The sequence below is a fragment of the Rhea pennata genome, chromosome 12, assembly GCF_028389875.1.
Source record: "Rhea pennata isolate bPtePen1 chromosome 12, bPtePen1.pri, whole genome shotgun sequence".
Classification (NCBI taxonomy): domain Eukaryota; kingdom Metazoa; phylum Chordata; class Aves; order Rheiformes; family Rheidae; genus Rhea; species Rhea pennata.
The window spans coordinates 845,477-870,490 of record NC_084674.1 but is presented as its reverse complement, the minus strand read 5'-3'; the positions used below and the strand labels follow the sequence as shown (position 1 = coordinate 870,490).

Below are 25,014 nucleotides of genomic sequence, written 5' to 3'. Positions count from 1 at the left end.
TTTATATAAATGGCAATGATAAGATCCATTCATTTTTAAAAGTATTTGTCAGTCCACAGAAAAAAAAAAGGATGCTGTTTGTGCCTTTTTGCCAAGGCCAGGAAAGCTGATCTATTCTTCCTTTTTTTAAGGCACATAAAAGGAACCATTTGGCTACACATTCTTCCTTCCTGCTCTCCCTTGGCACCTGTAGAAACCAAGCTTGCAGCCAGTTCTGCACTGAAAAAGCAAATAATTCCACAGCAAACATTCTGCAAATCCAGACTTCATTCTAACGAGACTCAGTTCATGCTGAAACACAGCCTTCTACATTTTGGGCTAAATATTTGCTGAACATCTACATAGCAGTATAATCCCATGACCTGGAAGAAAATTCTGAAGGTTTTCATGTTAAAATGTTCCCTGGCTACTTTCGCACAACTCTCAACGCATTAACGTGACTGACGCTGCACTTTCCCTCCTCAGTATGGCCACGGCGCTTTTCTGTAGAAGAACAGTCTCTTCAGGAGATGAATCACCTTTTGCACTGATCTACAGAAGAGTCTTTGCGCTGTCTCCGTTATAGAGACCTGCTGCCTGCATTAACATCTGTGATCTTGGCAAGAGCTCAGACAGCTCCAACCTGTGCTAATCACGTGCTTCATCCACCCTGTGTACGCCAAAGCCTGAATTCAGAAACCGCCGCCGGGAGATCCGCCGGGCAGCATGCAATAACGGACCGCACTAGCGCGGCCCATACCCGCACTGCCTCTGTTGGGACGTAAAGAGGTTGCTATTCACCTGCCCTTGCCAGGGCTGAGGTAGCTATACGGCGTACTGAAACGTCTGGGAAAAGAAATACATTAATGAGGCCCTTGCAGCTTTCCTTATATTACATTTTTTCCTTTAGACATTGTTCAGTGTTCACTAAATGGAACATGTCACAGGATCTCAGCAGAAGGTGGATTTTAAGGCTAAATAAATTGGCAGAGAAATATTTTTGGCATAATAGCTAACAAAAACTTTTTTTTTTTTACTTTGAGATGAGGAGTCAAGTTTTTTTTATTGTTAAAACAGATGACAGAGTGTTTATCTTTAAAATATAGATATAGGTATTTTAATTTAAATACACTCTCTCCTTTTGGACAGTCAGGATTTTAACTCCAATGTTTCACACTGACAATAATGTAATTTTTTGAAACTCTTTGAAAGAGCTAAAAACCTCTCTCTGGGGCTGTGGTTGCACACCACAACCGCCAGTGATGGATCTCACTGAAGAAGTCCCCACTTGAGCCCTGTGCTCCTGACTCCCTCAGAAGTCACTGCCCTCTTGGGTGTGTCAAGCCTGCTCTTCATGTGCCTTGCTCTAAACCAAACTTGTGAAATTATCTGGGATAATAAAAGCTTACTATAAAAAAGTTAATTCTAAAAACAAGGATCACTTTAGAGCAAGTCTTATATAAATCTGGACAGGGACAGCAGCCTATGGCCAGGGGACAAAGGGCTTCTTAAATTAGAAAGATAACAAATTAGCACAGAAGCACAGCATCAATGGCAAGAAAAGGTATCTGTTCAGGGCTGCACTGAGCTGGGAAGAAGGGCGAGGGACAGGGAAAAGACAAGGGCGTAGGAGCAGGTGGGAACCTCTTTGCTGCGGGAGAGGTAGTACAGCACTTGTACAGCACTTGTGCAGACAGTGTAAGATTCAAAATCAAAGTATAAGTTTCAGAGCGTAAGTTTCAAACCAATATACTCCCCCCACACAGAAAGGTGGAAAAGAACAACGAGCCAGGGAAATAATGATTTTTTGTGTCACTGGTCAAATTTAGTATTCTAAGGCAACCACAGCAACGATCAGTCTCACTCAGGAAAACAAAAACAGCAGGTAAGATTCAAAGCCAAAGGCCTGGTTTCAAACTGCCTTGTGTGAGGAGAGGTTTCTCCCTGGACCTAACCCCGCGACTCACCTTCTCCCAGGGTCTGCTTCAGTAAGTCGTGTTTAGCCTGGAGCTTGGTGATAAGGTTACTGCCATTCAAGTACTCCTTAAATTTCTGGAATTAAAAATAAAAAACGAAGTTAGGACTCTTGCAAAAATAGTTTGCAGTTGAAGTACATTCTGCCCGGGGGGCTGCCAGAGGGGCGCGGGGCGAGAGAGGCCGGCAGACGCCGATAACCCGACTGCAGCAGCCCAGCCAAGCCGAGCCGGGCCGGGCCGGGCCGGGCCGCCTGCGCACTTCTCCCGGTCGCGCGCCAGCCCCGTCGGTCTTATAGCCCAGTCCCTTGGCCTTGCACCGTGCACCTGGGAACGCAAGGGGCTCCAGAGGAAAGAGCCCAAAGAAAGGCTGCTTTCCTCGGGCTTCTGGGAACGGCCTGCACAGCACAGAGGTTTTGGTTTTCCTTCTGCTCACAGGCACTCGGCCTCTGTGCAAACAAGCGAGGAAGCAGGAGAATTCCCAGCGCGTGAGATCTTCCCGGCTCAGGTGAGCAGATGCTTTAGGTACTGAATGACAGCAACTGTGCAGCGTAACTTCTCCTTTTATTGTGAGATTTGCTCAAGTAACACTCAAGGAGTAAGGAAGTAGATGGAAGGAAGGAAGGAAGGAAGACGTAAGGAAGACAGGTAGAAAAAGAAAGTCTGAACTTGATCACAAACACTTGCAAAAACCATTAAAAAAAAGCCAACACAGCACAGAATCAAAACTGCAATGCTTCCTTTCCCTCCTGTTTTCTTCTTCCTGAACTGGAGTAACAACACTGTTATAGAGAAATTAGAAACTTTTCTATGCATGTATAAATACCATAACATGCTACTAACTTTAGCCTATTTTCCCAATTAACCATGTTTAAACAAGGGGTAGTTCTGCTGAACTGATGTCTTACTGCTTATATTTCAAATATTTTAACAGAAAACCTAAAGATCTGCACACAATTATCAGCCCAGGGCTGCAGGGGACATGCACCCACCTCCATCTCCTCAGTCATGCACACAACAGAAATGTGTTATGCAGCTTCCTGCAATACCCTACGCGAGGTGCAAATGACTGTTGAATTCATCCCTGGAGCCAAGGGTAGATTTTATCTGTGTAGGTCAGAAGAAGGTTTGACCGATGGTTCAGAATAGTAAGGTCCTTCAGGAACTGCCACCAAATGGTGACACGCTTCAAGCCCAGCTGGACTCTGCTCCCCAGCTGTCAGCTACTCCTACTGATTTAAGTTTTGGGTCATAACTGGTTTCTACAGTTGTTCCTTCTAAAATAATAGCAAAAAAGACTGCAATTCCCTATGTATCGCCATGTCACTGAGAAATGCATTCCAATTCCAAAAATCAAGAGAGAAATACTGAGAGAAACTGGATTGGTTCTTGCTCTTCACTAATGAGCATTCAAACTGGGACTTTGCCCTGGCAATTAAAGCTTTGTGTCCCACACTGCATGACATGAGACTCACTGTAAAATAGAACATTTCAGTTTCCTGTTGGTTGGCTCTCCTCTTGGCAATGTTTATTTTACTCATATAGGTCTCCGAAGCAGCCGATTTGACCGACTCAGTGGAGCGACTATGCTGGAAGGCATCTGAAACATCAAAATCTTCCACCGTCAGCATGTCCTGCAAAGTCTGCATTGTAGCATCCAGAGTTTTTCGTACCTATCAGAAACAGAAGACAGCATGGTTTGGACGCAGTCTGGGAAACACCACAGCTAGAGCCACCACAACTGCCCAACAAGCAGCTCGTAAGCAGGGGGCTTGCTCCTGCGTCAACTGCAGCAAACGGGAGCGCCCAGCACTGCCAGTGGAAGGGCTCCAACCCAAAGCAAAGCAGCCGCAACGGGGAACACCCTGTGTGTCGGGTAAAGACTCAGCAACGCCGCCTGCGAGGCCAGCCACACGGTGAGGGGAAGGAAGCACAGGCAGCAGGCGCAGACCTACTTTCTTACCTCTTCATTCTCTATCTTGAGGGTGGCTAGTCGAGACTGCAGCTGGTGGTACCGCATCAGCAATTCGGTCTGCACAGGCTGCTGGGCACTCACTTGGCATACCTGAGACAGAGAGAGATGGGAGGGAAAGCAGTGGTCACCCATTGACCGGAGGTACCCATCTGAAAACCTAAATGACTCCTTCCAGCACCCACAAGCTTCTCACAGGCTCTAGAGAGGCTGGGTGGCCCAGTTTCTAACCAGTCGTGCCCTGTGTCTGGGCCAGCACAAAGCACTTCCTGCCCAGCACTTTAAGGCTGCATCCTTTCAATAACAGCAGGTAAATCAAAGTTCCACTTTACAAATCTGCTGGGTAGTTCAGCTGAGGATCAAATCATAGGCTGTCTAATTGGGAGAGATACTGAGTAAGAGGCAGACTGAAAGGAGGAGCCTTAATGAACCAAGTGTCTCATTAAGAAAGGAAACATGAATAGCACCATGTGAAGACAGAGCAAAAGGATACAGAATCAGAAATAATTGAATGATCACAGTTAAGAACAGGAGGCAGCCAGCCAAGACCTGGCTCTGAGGAACGTCTGCAGCCATTGTCTATGAGTACAGTACCTCATCCCCCATGTGGGGCTGGAATTCAAACTTCAGAGGTGGGCAGAAGACCTGGTTGCACATGTCCATGATCGTGTGCTTGTCACTCCGTGCATCTAAGTTGTCCACAGCGTTCTCAATGATGTCCAGGCCCTCATGACGTGAGGTTTCTAGGTTATATTCAGCAGACAGGTATGTCCTGAAGGTTCGAGCTAGACTGGCATGGAATCCTAGGTCACAGCACTAAAAAATACCAAAGATGGCTCAGCATTAAATACAGATATTGCACAAATATCATCACTTTTGTTCTAGAGGGTCATGGATACGTTAAACCTCCCTGGAGAGCATTATACGGCCCAGCAAAACATCACTCTCGTTATACTGGGATATATATAATAGCGCACTGCATTACCATACAAAAGGGCAAGAAAGAAGTAGGACTAAAGGAGGATAAATGCTAGGAGAATAGAAAGACAGGCAATGTAATTACCCTGTACTGAAACCCTGTCAAGGGCCTAGGATTTACTACCCTTCATCTTACTGGGAAAGACAAGACATCTGCTCGGATAAGACAGAAGGAAAAAAAAAAATATCCAAAAGCACTCGGTTCTTCCTAGCCAGCAGCTCAGCTCAGACTCAGGGCAAGCACAACCGCAGGCGTCTGCCCGAGAGCAGTACCAGGGACCTCCCAGAGGCCTCCCTGGAAAGCAGCGGCCACAGGGCCTATTCTTCTGGTCATTCCTGGTGCTTTCCTTTTCTCCTTGTGCGTGTTCCTGCAAGGACTTTTTACACAGAGAAACCATCTCCCAAAATTATCAAGTACAGTTGGATGCTAAAGTAAGGTGGCACTGAAAAATGCCCTGCTAGCTCCAGGCGCAAACCCTTTTATCTGCGCTAGGAAGTTGCCTTCCTCTCTCATGCATAACTGATCGTTCTCATGTTCACCTTGGGGAAAATGATAAAACTCAGAGCTAATTGCTGCCAAAATACTGTACATTAGACAAAAGCCTGTTTTAAAACTCTCTTTTCAATATAATTGAGTTTGTCATGTTAAGTATAGCAACAGCACAGGGATTTGCTGCTATGAGCGCTTAATCATAGCTGAGCAGAAAGCAACTCTTCACAGCTCTCCTCCAACCCCTAAAGGGAGCGCCGGCCACAGCGCAAAACCTCCACGCAGCTCGGGTTTGACGGGCTGCCGCTGCTGGAAGCCAAATGTGAAGAGCGCTTGCCCAGACGAGCAGGACCGAAGGGCGAGGACAGGCACCAAAGACGCGCCCAGGGCTTGGATGCCAACAGATGTCCTTCCACGGAGACAGAAGGGGACAGGCAGGAGACACAGGAAGGCTGGAAGCGAGAGGAGCATAATGCATCATGTCCGGAGCAGCGCATGGGCCCACGAGCAGACCGCAGTGGAAGAAAAGGTCTGCAACCCACGGCTAAGGCCCAGGGATGCCGGGGACGGAAGAGAGCGCTGAGGTTCCCGGCACAGGACAAAAGGCTATATAATTATGGCTTTATCCATTTTTAAGAGTCTCATAATCATATGCTCCCCGTGTACATGTTCAATGCTGGCGTAACCTGAACGAACCAAACCGCATACCGACTCTGCTAGGGCTACAGCACTCCCTGTTCTGAGCTGCCATTTCAAAAGCACGTTTCCCAGTTCTACAGGACCTAAAGAAATTCATCACAACGCAGATGCACATAAAAAGTGATTCTGCATCCAAACATTGCTACTGATTAAACTCAAAGTGCAGTATGAAAACTCAGTTGCTGCCGCGCACAACTCCAGCCGAAGAAGTCATGTCATCCTTCCTGCTGATCTGAACAGACAACCCTCAGCTCCGATCACAGAGGTATTTTAGTCTGCGATAAAAGAAGCAGCAGCACCACGACGAGCCAGTTCCTCTCTCCGATACGTCGGCACGCTTTGCCTGCCCTGATCCAGTCCTCTAAAGCAGCCGACACCATGCAGGCGGTAACGAGCATTTTTGCATGAACAGTCAAATGGTCGCAGTCCTCATTTATCCTGCTTCAATTTAGCTTCTGCCCTCATTAGCTGCGAAGGACCGACGCTGCTTCCTGCAGAAACCATCAAGCAACGCGCAAGAACCGGGGACAGTTTCCGTTCGCCGCTCGGGGCGAAGCCCAGCGATCGCACCGCGAACTCGCTCCCTCGAGGTCACTCCGGCACGAGCACCCACGCGCCGGCCCTGGGGCTGCGCGCGGGAATCGGGAGCGATGCCGCGCCGCCGTCGGGCCCGCTCCGCGCCGGCCCACCGCGCCGGCCCCGCCACGCGCCGCTGCCCGGGAAGCGCAGAGACGGGCAGAGACGGGCTCCTGAAAACCCCCGGGGAAATGCGCGAAGGGAAGGCCGACTCGACAGTGTTTTCTCACCCCCCTCATCCCTTCGATGGGAAGCAAATCAGAACCGCAGACGACAACCAGGCTCCGCGCCCCGGCGGCGCCGCTCGTCCGAGGAGCTCAGCGCTCCCGGCGCGTTAGCTCCCGAGGTCTCGAACTGCCCCGCGAGCGCGGGAGCGCTGCGGGTCCCGGCCCGAGGAACCAAGCGCGAAGCGCGGCCCGGGGCGAGGCCGCCGGCGCGGGCAGGAGCGCCGCAGCCCGGGCGGCTCCCGGCCACGCCGGCGCGCCACCGTCCCCCGCTCCTGCCGCCCGGACCCGCGGCCGCGGCGGGCTCCGGCTCTGCCGCGCGCCCCGCCGAGGCGAGGAGCTGCCCCTACCCCACATTCCCATCCAGAGGTGGAAAAAGCGAGAAGTTAGATGGTTTGCCCAAAGCCACCAGGAAGCCTGGGGAGAAGCAGAACCAAACGCAAGTCTCCAATCTTGGAGAAGCTTCTTAAGCATCTTGCCCCAGACAACCGCAATTAGGCAACTAAACGAGAGCCAGATTTTCCCAGGGACTCGGTGACTCCCAGCAGCATGGCCTGCTTTCCACACTCCTTGGGAGCTCTTCTCAAAATCAGGGCTGAGACGGTCTAAAGTGGTGGGGCTGAAACACTACAGGACTTTGGAGAAAATGAAATGCTTGCTAAATCACTGATCCATATGTTTCAAGTTTTCCAGTTGTTAAACAACTAAAAGATATTTAACCTGCCTATTGCAAAGCAGAGAACAGCGTTTATCATGGTAATATCTGCACTTGGCCATCATAATGCTGAGTCCTACGCAAGGACTGCGCAAGTCAACTCATACCTGAAAGCATTCTCAGATCACTGAAAAAATGGAGAACATTTTATGTTATGTATGTCATTTTATGGGGAACATTTATTCGTCAAGCATTTAAAATGCAGAAAGCAAGAGTAGCATCTTTGCAGCCTACAGTTACAGAAACTTCAGAGGAAACTAAATTAAAATGTATATATATATACACATATATATATAAAATTTAAAAAGCTAAAAAACTGATTTATTTTTAGCCAATGTGTGTGTAAGGCAGAGAACAGGGGAAGGAAAGGGTCTTTCCTGACCCTTGCAGCAATCAACTCATGCCCTGAAGCATGAGATTTGATTACTTCTAATCAAAGGTTGCTTAACTATAAATATTACCAAGCCTAAAATTATGTCGCCCTTTTCAAAATCCAGCTACAGTTAATTAATTCTCTGGTCCCTGGAGTACATTTTTTCTGGAGGATTTTTAACCTACATTTTATTTTGTTCTTTAATCTGTGGCACTCCTTCACCTATGTATATTTTCTTAGAGCTGTTTTTGTGTGTACTGGGTTTTTTTGGGGGGTGCGAGTATGTGTTTTGGGTTTTTTTGTTTGTTTGTTTTCTTTTAAGATGATTAATTGGTAAATTCATCTTCTAAAGGACCATAGGACCTTGAGGCTATTCATTCAAGCTGCTGGGAAAAAAAGCAGAAACTGTCAAGGAGGAATTCTTTTTTCTGAAGGAAAGTGCTGTTGCTTTCTGTACCAAGCAAACAAGGTCTATCACGCCAAGACTGATCATGGTCTCCAGGCAATACCATTTACTGACTGCATGACACTTCCGAGTCATAAAACTATCAGCAACTTAACAAGACTGTTCCAGTGTTGGTGGCATCCAAGCAAGGAAGAAACCATTTACTGGATGCAATCTTTGGCAAAAATGTGGTTTTGCTGTATTATTAAACCAAGACTAGCAAAGTTTGAGAGATCTGCACTGGTTGGATTTTTTTTTAGTTTAAAACAGCACTCTAAGAACAGCTTATTAGAATTGCAGATTAGAGCCTCGTATATCGTGAGCTGCAGCTCCTATTGACAAATGAGTGACTGTAATTAACAACCCACACGTAAGAATGCCTGGAGGCTCCAGGAAAAGTTTCCTAAATCTGGGTACTGCTACATGAAAGAAATGGCAAATTTCTGAGAGAAGAATCAAGCAAACGCACAGCTTTCCCCACTTTTCCTCATCCATGCGAGCTCTGCATTTAGAAAGATCATACAAACCTAATTCTTTTTTTCCCCTCTATCTGTCCTCTGAAAAGAAGGACACCCTCAACGGCCTGGATACTCCTCGTTGCATCGCTCGCTCACGCTGACCACCTCTGCGACGACGGGGCACCCCACGCTTGGGGCGACTGCTCCGCTCGCTGAAAGCCCAGGCACGTTTTGCCGCGCTGCTGAAATGCCGGGGCTAACTCCGCAGCTACGACAGCTGGAGACCGCACTCGGCTCCGACGCGCAGCGCCGCAGGAGACCGGCCTGCCCACGGCGGGCGAGCCCTCCGCCGCCGGCGGGTCGTGGCTCCAGACACGCCACGGGCTGCCCGTCCCTCGCTTCAGCCCCCCAAAGCAAAGCGCTGGGGCCCGCGCGGCAGCTCTTTTCCCCCACCTCGCAGCCCTCTGCCGCCGCCTTTAGCGACAGCGCTTCCTACAAACGTGCATCTGCCGCTTCCCGGGGAGCCTCCTCCGCGGGCGCCGGCGCCCCGCGGCAGCACACGGGCAGCAGCCGCGCGGTGGAGAGCTGCACCGAGCCTCCCGGGAGGGACTAATTCCTCCTGAGAGGAGCTGCTTACTCTATTTATCGCTGTACCGTTGACTTTATTTGAAACACCCCGAGGCTAGACCTTAGCTAGAGACGCGCCGCACGTCAAGCTGAAGCATAGGCACTTGTAACTCGGAGCGCGAGCTCTGAGCTAGAGGCTGCTCCGCGTGGCGGTGCTGTTGAGGCTGCGCTTTGCAAGGAGTTCCCATGATAAAACATACCTGGTCCTCAGTCTGCTGGCAGGAATCCAGTATCTGGCAGAAAGCCCACGCAAAGGACAACAGAGTAGGAGGAACTTCTGTGCCCTTTGTGGATCTGAAAGGCTTTTTATGTAGGAAAAAATGCTTCAAATAACAGTCCAAACACCCCAGAAAGATCCTCACAGCTTGTACAAACCCGTGTTTCTTCATTAAAGCCAACTGAGTCATGCCGAGCTATCTAGACGAACGGGAGACAATATCCCCACGTAGTCACACAGAGAAAACACGGCACAGTCAAGCTTCTGCCCAGATTCAGTTTTGAAAGCACAAATACGCCCAGGCAATTAACTATGGATGGAAATGAGGACGATTTGAGCTGTAAAAGATGCCTAAAAATAGATCCTAATAAAATAGTCTGGGGCTTCACCACCTTCAAATGTCTTTTTATTACGGAGTCTAGCCCAGGTACCTGAAGCAGCCACGGTGTCTGGGAACCCAACCACAGTGCCGTGGGCATCACTACAGCCTGCGCCTGACCGCAACGCTGCTTGATAGCCCTGCACTTTGGCATCAAGGTCTGGGCTGTTTGTTCCAGCTCTTCAACGGAGCTGGTGGCAAACCCCAGAGACAAGCCTTAGCGTTCCTGCTGTTCTGCCACCCTTCACTTCAGCACCAGCAACAGCAGCCCAACTCCTAACCCTCTGCACCAGCACGGAAGCGAACAGTCTCCTCCTGAGCTGCTCACCTCAGTTCCCTTCACAAAAGGGACATACATCTTCTGGTTTTCCTTCAGCTTCTCCCTCTCGACTTTTCTGCAGGACCTAGAACTTCACTGTGATAAAACTGATCCACTTAAAGACGACTTTTAGCACTACAATTTTGGTTGTAGTTTCCATCTCCTTTACTCGTTTGTCTTAGATGTGGCAACAAACCAATCCATAGAGCAGCCCGCTGCTGTTCCTGAAGGGTTTAAAGGCCATTTAAAGAGGAGAAGCACCTAACTCAGAGGTGATGGAAACTGCACATAGAACATCTTTCTGCTTTCAGCCACAAAAATGAGGATGCACCTGATCCTCATGAGAGTTTACCTACTTCAAATACAGAATAATCAATGGGACCGGAGGTAACTTTAGGATCGCCTGGCTTCCCCAAGGCAAATTCTATACTAAATGCTTTGGACTTTAGAAAGCTCTAGCTGCAGGAGATCATAGTGTATTGCATCCATAGTAGGATGAAGCCAGTACTTTAAGATGAAGAAAAATGCCATTTCCACACAGTTCTGAAGCCAGAGCCAATATGCATTGACAAAGTAAGGAAACACACAGTAACATGCTTTCGAAACGACATGAAAGAGGCCAAAAAACATTCAAATAATTTCTCATTTGTAAATTTATATGAGCTGTCCTGAACCACAAAGCTAGGAAGCTGAATCCAAATCTGGACTCCTGTGCTTGTACACTCACAAGGGTATGTTTGTGTTGGTTGAGGCTCGCTCATAACCTGCAGTTGTAACGAAAAACCTCATTTTTTTGCCAGATACTGATGAAAGAAGTTTGTATGTAGCATAAATATGAATCAATTACTTTGTTGTTCATGTAGCCACCATAAAATTCAGTGAAGGCCAGCTCTCATACAGTGGCAGCTCCAGTTCTGCCAACGTATGCCTGTAACAACTGAGGGAAGAGTCAAATCCATGTGGGTGGCTGAGAGGAAAAAGTAACACAGAAGAAAAGAAATCCATACTTAAAATATATTTTCAAGCTCCAGTTCAGTGTATTTTCAAGTCCCAACAAATCCCCCTTTATTACTATCACACGTGCATGAGAACGCAAAGGACCAAACCACGCCTAGGATTCAGCTGTGCACTTGTCAGGACTCACACACAGAGGGAGGAAGCACTTACATCGATGAGGTCAGAGACGTCGTGGATGTAGTATTTACTGACAGCTGCGTTGGTGGCTGCCAGGTTCAGCAGATAGTCATTCCTGGCTTTAGTACACTTTAGCTTGTTTTCAGAGTATTTGGCTTGTCTCTGGAAAATCAAAACAGAGTGTCAGAGTGCAAACAGGATGCTCCCTTCACAGTTGCTCTTGCTGCAGGGCCCCAGAGCTCCCTGGAGGTGACACGTTAATTAACAACATTTGGTATCAGGTACAAAAACAGGTACCTTTGCCAGGACGGAGGAGAATTCATCTGAACATCCGCGGCTCATTCAGCCAATGCGCAATATGTGCGTTCTGCTCAGATGTGCCCAGCATGTTCAGAGCACAGCTGCCGTCCTTTAATCTGTACATTCATAGAGGTTTTGGCATCAATCAAAATTAGAGTCCAAATTTTCCTCCCAGATATGCTGACATACATCTGGATTTACTCCAAATTTATGCAGCTGTATCAAAGTGGAAGCTGGCCCAAAAGCTCAAGCTACAAATTTTAGAACAAGACCCAAAATTGAAAACTGTACAAATGCAGATGTGCTTGGATCTGGGGCGTTTGTTCAGGGAGATCACTAGTCTAAAGGTTTAGCACAAAAGATTAACCCTTCAAAGAGGCTTTCTGATAGATAGTATTCCTGGCTCCATGAAAGCAAAAAGGTCTGGAGCTAAAATACTTTGCCACATAGGGAGCCTTTGGACAGCACCCCTGACTCCAGCCTGGTTTCCACCATCTCCTTCCTCTTCTTTCCTTCCCACTCACTCACCTTTTCCTTCATCTTCTCAATCTTCTTGACGGAGCTCCGTCGCTGAGGCCTGTCCTCATGTCGCAGCAGGTTCACACTGATGTCCCCTGACTTGTTGAACTGTTTTTCTTCCTGCTTCTCTGCCTCTTTCAGCTTGCTCTCAGCGCTGATGCTTTCCGCATGATACATGTGGTAAGTTTTCATCACCTAAGGAAACACAGATTTGTGAGTCTCCTACTCTGTGAACACAAGAAGCACTAGTATCTGTGTATGAGGCCAACATGATAGTTGTAAGCTGTAAACAGCATGGGGCAGAGCCTCTGATATGCCAAAGCTGTTTGAGGCCACTATGGCACTTATGAGGAAAAACATGGGGGGAAGAAAAAGCCCCCTAAAATTAACCCTAGCACTAGTCCTATTTACAAAATGCATAGATTTGGCATAAGAACAGTTATTCCTTGCTCAGTACCTGCTGCGGGGGTACAGATCAAGACATGCCTTCTAGCAGCTACCTGCTATTCACATTGCACTGTTTCTCTGGCCATGGAGAAATGGGAACTTAGTACTTTTCAGCAGGGACAGGCAAACTGGCTTCTCTATGATTGAGACTGTGGAGAGCCCAAGAATCATTCTCAAGTCACTTTTGACCCAACCTGACATTAGACATCATCCTGAAGGTGGAAGAGGTGCAATGTCCAAGCAAAAATGGAGCTCGTCTACTGTGACTACTTAATTCTAGTTTTACTACTGCCAGTAAGAAGAGTTAATGCCATGTTGGACTGCAGTAACACTCTGATTCCGGATACATGAAGCTGGTCTATTGCAAGGAAAACTCCTCATGGCACAAATTCTATTACAGCGTTTACTTTCGAAAATAAAAGCCCAAAGGGCACATTGTGATCATTTTAATAGTGCTGGCAAGAAGGACACATCTGCTCTTCTTGCTTTATGCCTTTAGTCACACTGTCCCCTTTCATCAACCTCCTTCAGGATTTGGATGTTTTATTTCACATTGCCTTGACAAGGCTCGAGACACCTGACTTAGCTCTGCAGATCAGAGTTTCATGACAACTGCCTGGGTACTGCCAGCCGTGGGACTGAGATGCACAAGCTACTCGAAGGGTGGACCCCCTCCACTGACCCAGGCAACAGAGTGGACCACCCCATGGCAGTATCTCCCTGTACTTCTCCTTTTCTATAAATGAGGTACATTCTGCATCAGCTGCTACCTAGTGTGGTCTGCTCCCTTGCCGAGGCAGTGGCATGCTGCTGCCTCTTTCCTTTTGATGAATCTCCTACTAAAAAAAGGGGGGTTGCAACAACAGCAGTGAGGAAGTCTCTGTTGGTCCCATCATGTATAAACCCTGATGCAGGAAGACAAGAGTACTGATGAGCACATACAGGTGTCTTACAGTCCTGCCTCCTGTGTAGCTGGGAGTGGGTTGTTGCCATTAGATCTAAAACATCAACGACACTTTAGCAGGCTTTGGTTTGCTGAAGACACTCCAGCCCGTTCTCCATGGTGTTATACAACTCCATACTGCACAGGGATCCTGCTGACCAGAAAAGGACTGCAGACCACACTATTTTACAATATAATTCCCCTGAAACGGTCTGAGATTAAAAAGTAAGATAAATGGAGTATGTGAACAGCCATCCCAGGTACAGTACAGCAAGGAGGGTATCAAAGGCATCAGAGCAGACCCAGACAACCCCAGTTGATGGCATCTTCTGAGAGGTTTAAAGAGTTTTCCAAAGCCTTTCCAAAAAGGAGCTGTCCAAACATGATGTGGTCAGACAGGCGTCCACACACTGACGATGTTCTAGGGACCTGCCATTTACCTCCACAAATGAGCAGCTAGCAGTGCAAAGCAACCGAAACCCCCAAATCGGGTTTGCCAGTAGAATGGCTTTGGGAAGAAGACTGAGTATGGGACTGAAACAGAAATAGTTTCTACTGCTGCGAGGCTTATGGATGGAGTGTAGCCCCACAGGCAAATACCGTGATTCCACCCCTGTTCTGTCCCACTACCTAAAAGCTTTAACACAATTGAACTATCCAAGCCACTACGAAACAGTGTCTTTCGAGTTGTCCTTACCAATCATTGAGATGCCAGTATGATCTCAACACTGACACGCTCAAGGCAACGAAACGACGGCAGGAAGGAGCGCCGTGGCTCACGCCGGAGGGGTTGGGATGCTGCAGGTCGCCCCCGCCGCAGCGCGCACGAGGCACGTCGGCTGCCCCCCGAAGTCGAGAGCCGCGTCCCGCAGCCGCTCCCCCGCGCCGAGATCTCGCCTTTGCTCCACAGCCGCGATTCCCGCTGCCTCGCCCGTCCTCGGCGTTCGCTCTTGTCTCTCCAGCACGCCCGCGCGAAGACGCTGGGCGGCAGCCCGGACCGGCCAGGGCTGCAACGGCACCTCGGCAGCGCGCTGCCCGCGGCCTCGCCAGCGGCCCGTATCGGCACCCGGCACACGCTGGCTGCGACCGCAACTCACGGCGCTTGCGTGCCGAGCGCCTGGCTCTCGGCAGAGCAGCGCCCGTCCGCGGAAACCGAGATTCACGTCCCAAAATGGAGATATTCAAACCGCCAGCGCTTCTCAAGGCCTGGTCTTGGATTCAGTGCTGGTTTTGCTCTCTCTCCGGGCGCTCGTCCCAAGAGCTGCCGCCGCGCGCCTCCACGTTCTGCGCCTCCGCTCGGCCCCAGCCCGGGCCGGGCTCGGCTCCTGCCCGGAGCACCGCAGCCCGAGGCGCGCCGAGCCGCCCCTCGAAGGAACCGCCTCAGCTCTTGCGTCCTGCCAAGTGCGTTACGCCGCGAGCCCCACACGCAGGACGAGGGCGAGCAGGGAGCAGGGGACCGGCCACCCCACCAAAGACGACGACAGCTCCGGCCTCGAGCGCGCCCCGTTACGAAACCAGGCTCTGCCCACGGCTGCAAATCCCACCGCGGCCCCCGGGCAGGCGCCGGGCTCGGGGCTGCCCTCCCACCCGGCCCACGCACCGCCGGCCCCGCTCAGAGCGGCGTGGCTTTAACCAGTCATCTTCCCTACCTGCACAAACAGCTCCTTCGTTCCTCCCGGACCCAACGCGCTTCCCTAGAACAAGCTTCTACAGAGCTCCATTTATACCTGAGTGTAAGGCAACACCAATCTTTTGCAACAGAAATGCTGCTATGTCAGAAAAACGGACAAAATCACACGGGCAGAAACAACATCAGCTGGAGAGGAAGGGAAAAATTCCAGCTTTACGTAGCATAAGTCAAGTATTACCAACACCTGCTGGCAAACAGGTCCTCCTGAATTAAAGGCAAGCAGAGCTGAACTAAAACGATGTCCTCCTAACTCAGCAAAAGCTCCCGGCAAACATCAGCCGAGCTGTCAACGCTGCCAGGCAAAAGTGGCCCCAAGACTCTGCCACAGATGTCAAGGTCAAATAGTCTCCCCCCGGCTCCATCCCCACCTGCATTTCAGATCTAAATTCAGTCCTCATTTTGTCCCGCACCCGGCAGGCAACTTCAGGCTGGCCCCTCACCTAACCAGCTCGAGGCTGGTCCCAAACTTGCACCCGTCTCGCTGCCAAGCGTGAGAGTAAGCTGGACTTCAAGCACAGCTGAACTCACTCATATTTTTGGATGGAAACGCCATGAAACGCTGCCATTGTTGAGGTGAATTTACAATGCACACAAGTTAAAAGGGAACATGAACCCACAAAAGCGGAATAAGTCTGCAAAAGCCTTATTGAAGAAAATACAGAGTTTTCCACAGCTGTGGTTGTCAAAAACCTAAGAGTGTTTCACTTGGGATAGGTTAGGCTAAAACATATGATCTCTTTTTTCTGCCAAGCACAAACATCAGGCTCCAAACGCCCTATCAAAGAGCAGACACATGCCATCTCTGAGACTTATAATCCTAGGCAACTGCAAGAAGTAATAAGTAAAGACTTGAATCTTGTTTCTGAGCTGCTTAACTTCAATCTTGCAAATTTTAATGCAGGGTTGAGCCACATGTTTCAAACTGCAGGTTTCTCCAGCTCCATGAGAGGCCCCAACACAATGCAACCGTGTTGCTGCAATGGAGCAGCCTAACAATTAAACGATGGCTCAATCTGCATGACTTCTGTAAGCTCTAAAGATTATGACATGATTACCTAGCCAGAAAGATTTCAGTGCAATTATTTAATCAACTGTCTTTGTTCATCCAAGCCTACCTCAGCTCAGTCACTAGCCTGATCCACATTCTGTTATAATCCTTTTTTTTGTATCAACTTCAACTGCTTTGGTTACTGCACAGAAAATATCAAGCACCCAGACTGAAAGACAAGATTCCATGATGCAGAGTGCATAAGGGATGCCCCAAACCCCCCATGCTGGTAACTTTGCACAGATGTCACTGACTTATTTGCTAATGATAGAGGAACTTTCCTCAACAAAGGCCCTTCCACCTCCTCCATATTCCATCCTTGCTTGAATCTGAAAAGATACCATGGGAATCAGGTTTAAAACCTCCCGGAAAGTCTCTTTAAGAAAATATAAAGGACTTAACACGATCATCGGTTCAAATATTTTGCCCCTGACTTCAGCATTCGTGTTGCTGAAATGAAGGTCTGTACCAGCTCACTGATAGATGAAACCATGCTCCTCATCTGATGCTGAGTAACGCAGCTTGTGTTTGGAAATTCAGGGGTTATTCTCCTTGGTTTAAGATCTGCCTTGATTCTGAATGGGAACTTCCTATACTGCAGCAATCAACCCTTTGATCTGTAATTCTCTCACGCCTCTCAGTGTTTGGAATAAAGTCATGCTGTCCCTGTCTGATGCGGTTGTGTCAGAAAGAAGAGCTGCCACAGCTGTGTCCCGGGGATCTTTCTGCAAATAAGTTAATTAGCTGCAGAGGAGGGAGAAAAATATGTTCCAATGTTCATTAGCAATTTAACAACACAAGTTGTGTTTCCCAATATTAATAATATGTTCTGGATAAAGGCCACTTTCAAAATACAGGCCATAAATGGTACTGTCTGCTGTCCTCAGCTAGACGTGCTTTGTATTTCTATTTAGCTCATCATTAAGGTTCTGACTCAGTAAAGGACCTAACCACGCCATCAGCCTTGAGCACATGCTTAGGCCCTCCTGAGGTCAAGGAGGCCAAAATACAAGCCCACAGGCAAGCAGGAAGAGCATGGCCATCAGAGCACCCTGGAGAGCCCTGGCCCTCGTTTCCTCGGAGCCTCTGGCGCAACCCAGCGCAGATCCATGGAGTAAGGTCCAAATCTTTCCAACTGACAGAATTTGACCTTGGTCTCCTATGTCAGCGATACTAGTACTAGCAACACACTGTTCTTTTAAGAAAGCATGAAAGAAAGCATGCCCTTTCCTAAAAGACCAATGATTTCTACAGCGTGATACTTGCAGAAAACATACACTAAACGAGGAGGTATGACCTCCCCTATAGCAGTGCTCATTACAGAAGGAGAAAATTTTCTCCAGACAATTTCTGTCCTACCATACAAGGACTGATGACTATTACCATTTTTAACCTGCATGATATATCAGCAGATATTATTCTAATTAATTCAATTCATTTCACACTTAATAATCCTCTTGAATAATACCTTGTGGCAAAGAATCACCCAGGTTAATATCACAATACTTCTCTGAATTTCAGCATGCTGCCTTCAGTTAGAGCCTTGTGTCTGCATTATAGTAAACAGAGTTCCAGATATCCAACAGCACATCATTAGTTCCATACATCAAATAGCACATCATTACATGGAGCTTCCAGGAAACATTACCAGAACATCGCTTTGGGGTTATTTTTTCTTATTCCAATTTTAGCCTGACTTCTTCAAATGTGAATGCATACAACACAGAAAATGACCTGTGAGCAAAGGCATAAAAGAACCTTGAACCTTTACAAACTCAAATCTGACAATGTCTACTAAAATCTACAATCAAAATAATGGAACTGATTTTAATTCACAACTTAATTATTTCTGTGTAAAACTGTTCATGAGTGCTCTTATTTCAGAAAGTCAGTCATGTATTTCTTTTTTTAAATAAAATCAGGGCAGGTTTTCTTAGGTTTATTTCTGTCCACATTGAGAGAGTCCACAGTTACTTGCATCGAAACAGCAACACGGATGAATTAAAATTCACTTAATTATTTTGCCTTTAGTTTGAGACAGCGAATGCCTGAGAATCCTGTAAAAAATATATATATATATAATTTCCACACAGTACATGGGATTTCCCTCTCAAAGTTCTGAAAAGCAGTCTAACAGAGCTCAAAGGTACCAGGGATATATGGTTTGGCCACAGACAGGCTAAAGGACTCTCCAGTGCTGCTGAAGACGAACACCATTCTGCAGGAATAAGCTGTGTCTCAAGCCAGTGGTCCCTGTTCTGCCCATGTCCTGTCAGCAGCCACTGCTACTGAACGTGCTGCTCCTGGGTACCAGAACGCTGCAGCGAACATGCAAACATCTGCTCAAAGCGAAGATGTCCCAAAACAACACTAAATGCCGGCTCAACCCGCAAGCCAAGGATATAATTAATCCTGTTTTACTTGCTTTCTCAAGAACCACTAGTGCCTGGTGGAAAGTACCAACCCCGTGTAAATGGAAAGGGGCCTAAAGACAACACTGCATAGGAGCCACGGCAGGTGCGATCATCATGGACACCAGATATGGCACTGGATCATGCCAAAACATTTCCCTTTACGCTCAAGTGAAACAATCAGACAGCACGATCCACTGTTTGATGAAAATGTGGAAGCTCTTCATTGTAGGATAGCTGGTGAATTTTCCTCTGCTTCAGTCAAAACCAGTGAAATGTCTCTACTGAAAAAAGAACTGGCTGTGCCACAAGATGGCATGAGGGAGAGAGACAGACTCCGACAGTGACTGTAATGTTTAACTGACATTTTGTTCTAACAAATTAAATTGCCTCCGTTTCCCTCGCTGCACAGGTTAGACATGAATAGGAACAGTTCATTACTTACTGTGTAAAGCTCGTTGGTGACTTTCAAGAGTTCTTCATGCATCTGTAAGCCAATTTCCTTGCTCTGGAAGGCAAAAAGAGTAAGCTGAGATTCTGTTATACTCACAACGTGCATTTTTAAAAGAAAAACACATTTTGAAGGGGGAAAGTTAAACTAAGCAACTTCCAAATATTCCATGCATATTTTAATCCATTTTCCAGCCCGAATTCACAAGAACGATCTGCACGCCCTGTGGTTGGTGCTAGGCAGAGCTACGTGCAGCGTCAGCAGAGCTGGGCTGGTGGGTCTTCCCGCGGCGTGGCAGTGCCCGAGCCCACGCTCCTCGGCCAGTGGGGCAGGACCTCCTCCGGCGAGGGGGACAGCAGCCACCACCCCAGCGCTCAAGTAACGAGATGGCACACTTTTGCCCTGACTAGCTGATCAGAGGAACTTGGCTGGTTTTCAGAGATGTTGGAGCACTAGCAGGGTACAACAGGGCAGAAGGGACAGACCCTGGAAACAGTGGTGATCTGGTCAAAAAGCAAAGAAAGGAATTGTCCTCCCCTTCTTTTAGAAGGGACTTTTAGGAACTGAACCAAGATGTGAATCACAGCGAAGCACAATGTATTTGTTCCAGACTCTACCAGCTCTTGCATCCAAGCGAATCCTGGTAATCCCTAGCAAATGCATTCACACCCATCCCACAGAGAACAAAAACACAGCAACTTATTTATGCTGCCGCTCTCTAGCTGCATTTTTCACATTGCTTTTGTGCCTGCAGGGTTTTTGTTTCCTTCTTTCGGTGTGCCATGGAGCGGGTGGATCCTGGCAGCAAAGTCAGTTTCTGGTAATGCCTTTCTTAAATACCTTCTGCCACCTCGGAGATTTGCCCTCTGGTGGCTCCCCTGTCACATGCAAAATTTTCCATGCTTTGCTCTGTACTGGAGTTAACAAAACTGTGTACATTTTAATTATAGATATCATTTTATAAATGAAACTGCCCCGCAGCATGAAAAATGCCTCAGGGGCCTTATTTACAACACTTCACAAATCCTGTCTAATATCCTTCCTGCCTCAGAAACTGAAAAGAAAGCACCAACAGGGCTGCCAATCCACATCTGGGCTCTGTTTTTTTCCATTTATAAACATTAAAATCAAAATACAGATGGTCTCCTCTTCCAGTCTGCCTAAGACAGTGGCACTGGGAACTTTAAACCAGCATTTTCATTTCCATTTATTTTCCATAAGTCCATATCAAAATAAAATGCACAATTATAAAGATGAATACATATGCTAAAGCAAATCCACACACTATTTCAGAATTGCTGCATTTTTGCTTGAGGTCTGTGTTTGTCCACGGAACACCCAACCTGGGCTTCAGAGCACATCCTGCAAGTCCACAGAGATGAATCTGGAATTACAGACAATCCCGTTCTGCTCTTCCACTGGCAAAATTCATTTCTAGCCCACAGTCAACTTTGTGGACCTATTATTTTCCACACTTCTCCATTTCTGATACATGTTCCATATTGAGACTGGCAGATTGCAAGAAAACAGGGTATGCTCCATAGCCAGGAGTGATTTTTATAGCTTGACTTCTCATATTTTTCAACAAACGTAGCATTACTGCAAGTGGGTAAGTGGCTGTTGCATCTTCCTCACAGAACTGGCTGCATGTTAGTGCTCCCCTGTATAGCTATAACCTTTATACAACGAACATTTGGGAGTACATGAATCACATTTGCATTTTCCAGCCATGCAGTATCATTCCCATTTTGACAGCTTTGTTCAAGACAGCTGCTGCCAGACTTGCAATTTCACATGCTACTTCAACATTTCAGCATGAAGATTATCAGGGCTTCCTGGACTGAGCATTTCAACTCTTGCTTCACCTTGACTATGACCCATCTTCCCCGTTTCCTTTGTCTTCAGCAGCTCATTTTCACTGTTTCGACCTGAGTGAATCAATTCTCTCTCAGAAAGGATATATACCACCAAATAACCACACCAGTTATATAATAAAGTTTCCAATTTCGCAACAGTAACAGCCAATGTTTACTAAGCTTAGGAGAAAACTGACTATGAATGTACAATTCAAGGCATCCTCCCCCCTCAACCCCTTTCTAATGAGATCCTATTATCAATTCATATTTTCTTCTTTTGCCAAGCAAGATGAAGCAGATCTGGTCGTCTATCTCCTACAATATGAACAAGATATTTCAGGAGAAAGGCCATTTGTTAGGGAGCTGCTAATCATTTAAGCTTGGCTGCAAATCAAGTCAACTCCTACTCAAAAATCCAGCGGTTGGATGCTACTGCAGATGTGCATGCACCGCTTTCCTGCTTCCCTTGTAATTACAGCCCAAATCTCCCTGTGGAATCTTCTTGGCCAAGAAACACTTACTATAATTTGAAGATGTGTTTAAACTAAGTATAGAATAGTGTCTCCACTTCACCTCCTCCACCCCCCAAAAAACCTAAGCAGTTTATTTTAGGTTTCCTCAAATAACTGAATGTGGGCTTTATTGGTTGGGTGACTAAAGGTGCCCACAACACAGAGAGGCCTTCCAATCAAAGCTAACTGGGCAACCTACATACATGAAATGCTTAAGCTTACATTATTAGAAGTTAAGAGTTTCATGTAAAGCACTAAGCAAGGAATTTAAAGACTAAAAGCACTATGCTTTCAGTGAACATACAGTAATTACAGTTCATCTCTGAATTAGTATCAGAATACTTGAAAGAGTCAAACTTTCAGAAGTCACGAGTGATTCATGCTGCTGCCATTCTCATATGAGTGAGATGCCAAAAAGATGCCAATTACCAGAACGCGCTAAGTAGCCCCAGCCATCTGGGAGCCGGGTCTGCTAGGAACTCCCGCTCCCCTCCCTCCCCACCGAAATGGCATGCACGAGCTGCTCTGCAAAATCTCAGCTGTAGCTGGCTAATAAGCAACAGAGCTGTTAAAATGTGCATCTCTCAAAGATAAAATGGTAACCTCCAGCCTGCGAGTTATTTTGGCCCTAGTCAAAAACGATGGTCTTCGGCCCCAAAGCCCCTAAGCGGGCTACAGTCCCCATTCACATCTGAACCCCCCAGCTGGCCTCTGTTTGCACTAACCACCCCAGACCCAGCACCAAGCCTTTCCCAAAGTAACCAGAGGAGCATGGGCTTGTGGTAAAGGCAAGAGCCCAAAGTCAGCTGCAGCTTCAGCCTCTGCCCCAAATTTCCTGTGCAACTGAAGGAAAGGCAACGAAGCCATAATTTTAAAACCTAAATTTAGACTCTTAGAGCAACAAAAAAACAGATCTGTTGTCAAAAGTGTGTCATTCTCATGAGTCACACTGACACTGAGGGACCACAGGTGTGTACTGCTTTTAAAGACCTATTTGCTTAAGGACATTATCATCCAAACACTCTAGATGCTGCATTGAAGATGAAGACTAAAATGCTCTTCAGCATTGTCAAAAACCTCCCAGAGGTGGATCTAATTTTAACTGTTCTGTCATGTTCTCTTGATTCCCTGTAAGGATCTTTCTCTCCACCAGCCCCAGTGTCTCTCCCCAGTGGGTGATCTACCAGCACTAAACTATCTCAACAATCTCCAAAATCCAGATTATTTCCCAGTGGCTGGTGTACAGAGACCAGACACCCAAGATCGCAGTACCCAACTTCATGATCCTGCAATCTGTTCCAAATGCAGGCATGGCAGAAGCTGAAGAGCTCTTATCTCTCTGAGTTTGACATCGTCCCTTCTTACAACAGAAAAATTACATTTGCGTATTTATGGGAGACAAAATCAAAATGTCATGCAGCACATTCTAATTCACTGGCACCATCTGCAAAACCCAAACTCTAATTTAGCTGCCTGCTTTATATCTTCCATTCCTATTTAGAAAACATAGCTGCTGGGTGGGATAGCAGTGAGTCCAGCTTAGCAGGTTTTATTAAAATTCTTGCTGCTGCAGACAAAGAAGAAGTAATAGAAAGAACAAACACAGACTATTGACAAAGAATGCCTTTTTTAAAGAAAAAAAAAAACAAAACTTCCTTCCAGACCAACACCACTTCTTTATTACGTCTCCACCCAGAACACTGCAGTACAGGACATAATTAAATTCACTGTCATAGCACGTAATTAAATCCCTGGTTGGGGAATAATGCAGCAGTTATTTCAGACACAGTAATGCTCTGCCTCAAACTTATTATTCCATACTTGGAAAAAGCAGCAAATACCTTTCCCTCTATCACAGCAGGAGGTAAAAGAGGGAGAAAACACCTGCTTGTGTGGAACTACAGTGCTGTCCTTGCTCAGAATTTGCATCTGCCAAGAGAACGTGCTGTGAGATTTAAGCAGCAGAAGAGATTCAGTCTGACAAGAGATCAAATCAGATCTCTGCAGTGACATTTCTTAGCATCTCCATTTATTGCCTGCCTATTAGTAGCACTAACACTTGCCTTGATAATCTCCTGCTGAGCCAGGAACGTGATTCAGAGACTTGAAGCTCCAGGGAAATTTGCCCAATTGAGTTTCCTTCCTCTGCTTTCCTCATTAGCAGGGTTTGCCAGTCTGATAGAGCAGGCAGGGAGGCCGTCTCTTTCAATCATTTGGCTAAGCTACAGACCAGAGATGCTTGAACACTGGACTCCGGTCCTCTGTGCTGCCTTGAGGGCTCCCCTACCTGTCTGGAAGTTCTTCTCTGCTACACCCCTGGAAGAAGCTCCACAATACACTCAAGTAACTACACAGTTCTGTCATATTTGCTGACAAGAGGTTGCTTCTCACACCTCAAATGACAAGCACAGTTTCTCCAGGCCCTACATTTCCCAGGAAGGTTCCTGCTGGGAAAGAGGAGAAAATACCACAGAGGCAACATGCTCCCTGAGCTTTGCATTTGCAACCAAAGTTCACCTTACCACATCTACATATCCTCTCTGTGTCAAGGATTTAACGAGCAGAAAAAAATCCTACAATTCAGAAGTCTTTCAAATACTAGCCCATCTCCAGATCCAGTCCCAGAGGCAGCAATGCCAAAGAACCTGGTACATTCCATTAACTTCTTCCCCTGCCTCCTATTACTCTTAATTTTCACCACATGCCTCTACAATTCTGGCTTCCTTAGGGACTCAATCAACTAAAACACAATCAGGCAAAACTTCCTTGTGATGTTTTCAGCCCTGCTCAAAGAAGGAAGCAGGATTCAGAAGGAACAGCAGCCAGGCCTGCAGCCCCAGAAAACGCCGACCAAAAAAACAACTACGCAAGCCAGCACTGGAATGGCCTCCCAAAGACCGTAATTTACAGAGGCCTGAGAACTGTTCAGGGAGTGCGGAACAGCCAAAACCAATTTTCTCTCAAGTTTCTCTAGTTCTGTAACCTACACCCAATCCACACATCACCTTAAAATCCAAGTGTTCACACCAAGGGAGACCGCTGGGCTGAGCAGCAGGCCTGGCCACTAGGAGTCATCTCAAGGCAGATCAAACCCAGCAGCCACGGCAGCCCATTCAGCCCTGGGCTCTGGAAGGGAACTGCAATACAGAAACCATCCTCAGGTTTGGCTTCAGTCTGCCACTCCTCGTCCTCAGGGAGCCTCTTCTTACAGAAAAGATCTGGAGCATTAACCGAGAGACCTGACATGCTAAGGTAAAAGCAATGAGAAAAACAGCAAAG

At 47.2% G+C, this 25,014-nt stretch overlaps 1 protein-coding gene across 3 annotated transcripts in view; it reads right to left on the bottom strand.

Annotated features, from left to right (window-relative positions):
* SRGAP3 (SLIT-ROBO Rho GTPase activating protein 3) overlaps positions 1-25,014 on the bottom strand; it is a 137,383-nt gene that overhangs the window by 25,820 nt on the left and 86,549 nt on the right. For all 3 annotated transcript variants that reach the window (XR_009959661.1, XM_062585316.1, XM_062585317.1), the window contains exons 4-10: positions 19,362-19,424; positions 12,387-12,572; positions 11,592-11,720; positions 4,519-4,740; positions 3,916-4,017; positions 3,428-3,625; positions 1,947-2,031 (exon numbers count right to left, since the gene is read on the bottom strand). Coding sequence is in view for 2 of the 3 variants with exons in the window: in XM_062585316.1 (XP_062441300.1) it covers positions 1,947-2,031; positions 3,428-3,625; positions 3,916-4,017; positions 4,519-4,740; positions 11,592-11,720; positions 12,387-12,572; positions 19,362-19,424 (985 nt within the window). In the remaining variant the exon portion in view is untranslated. The remainder of the gene's footprint in view (positions 1-1,946; positions 2,032-3,427; positions 3,626-3,915; positions 4,018-4,518; positions 4,741-11,591; positions 11,721-12,386; positions 12,573-19,361; positions 19,425-25,014) is intronic.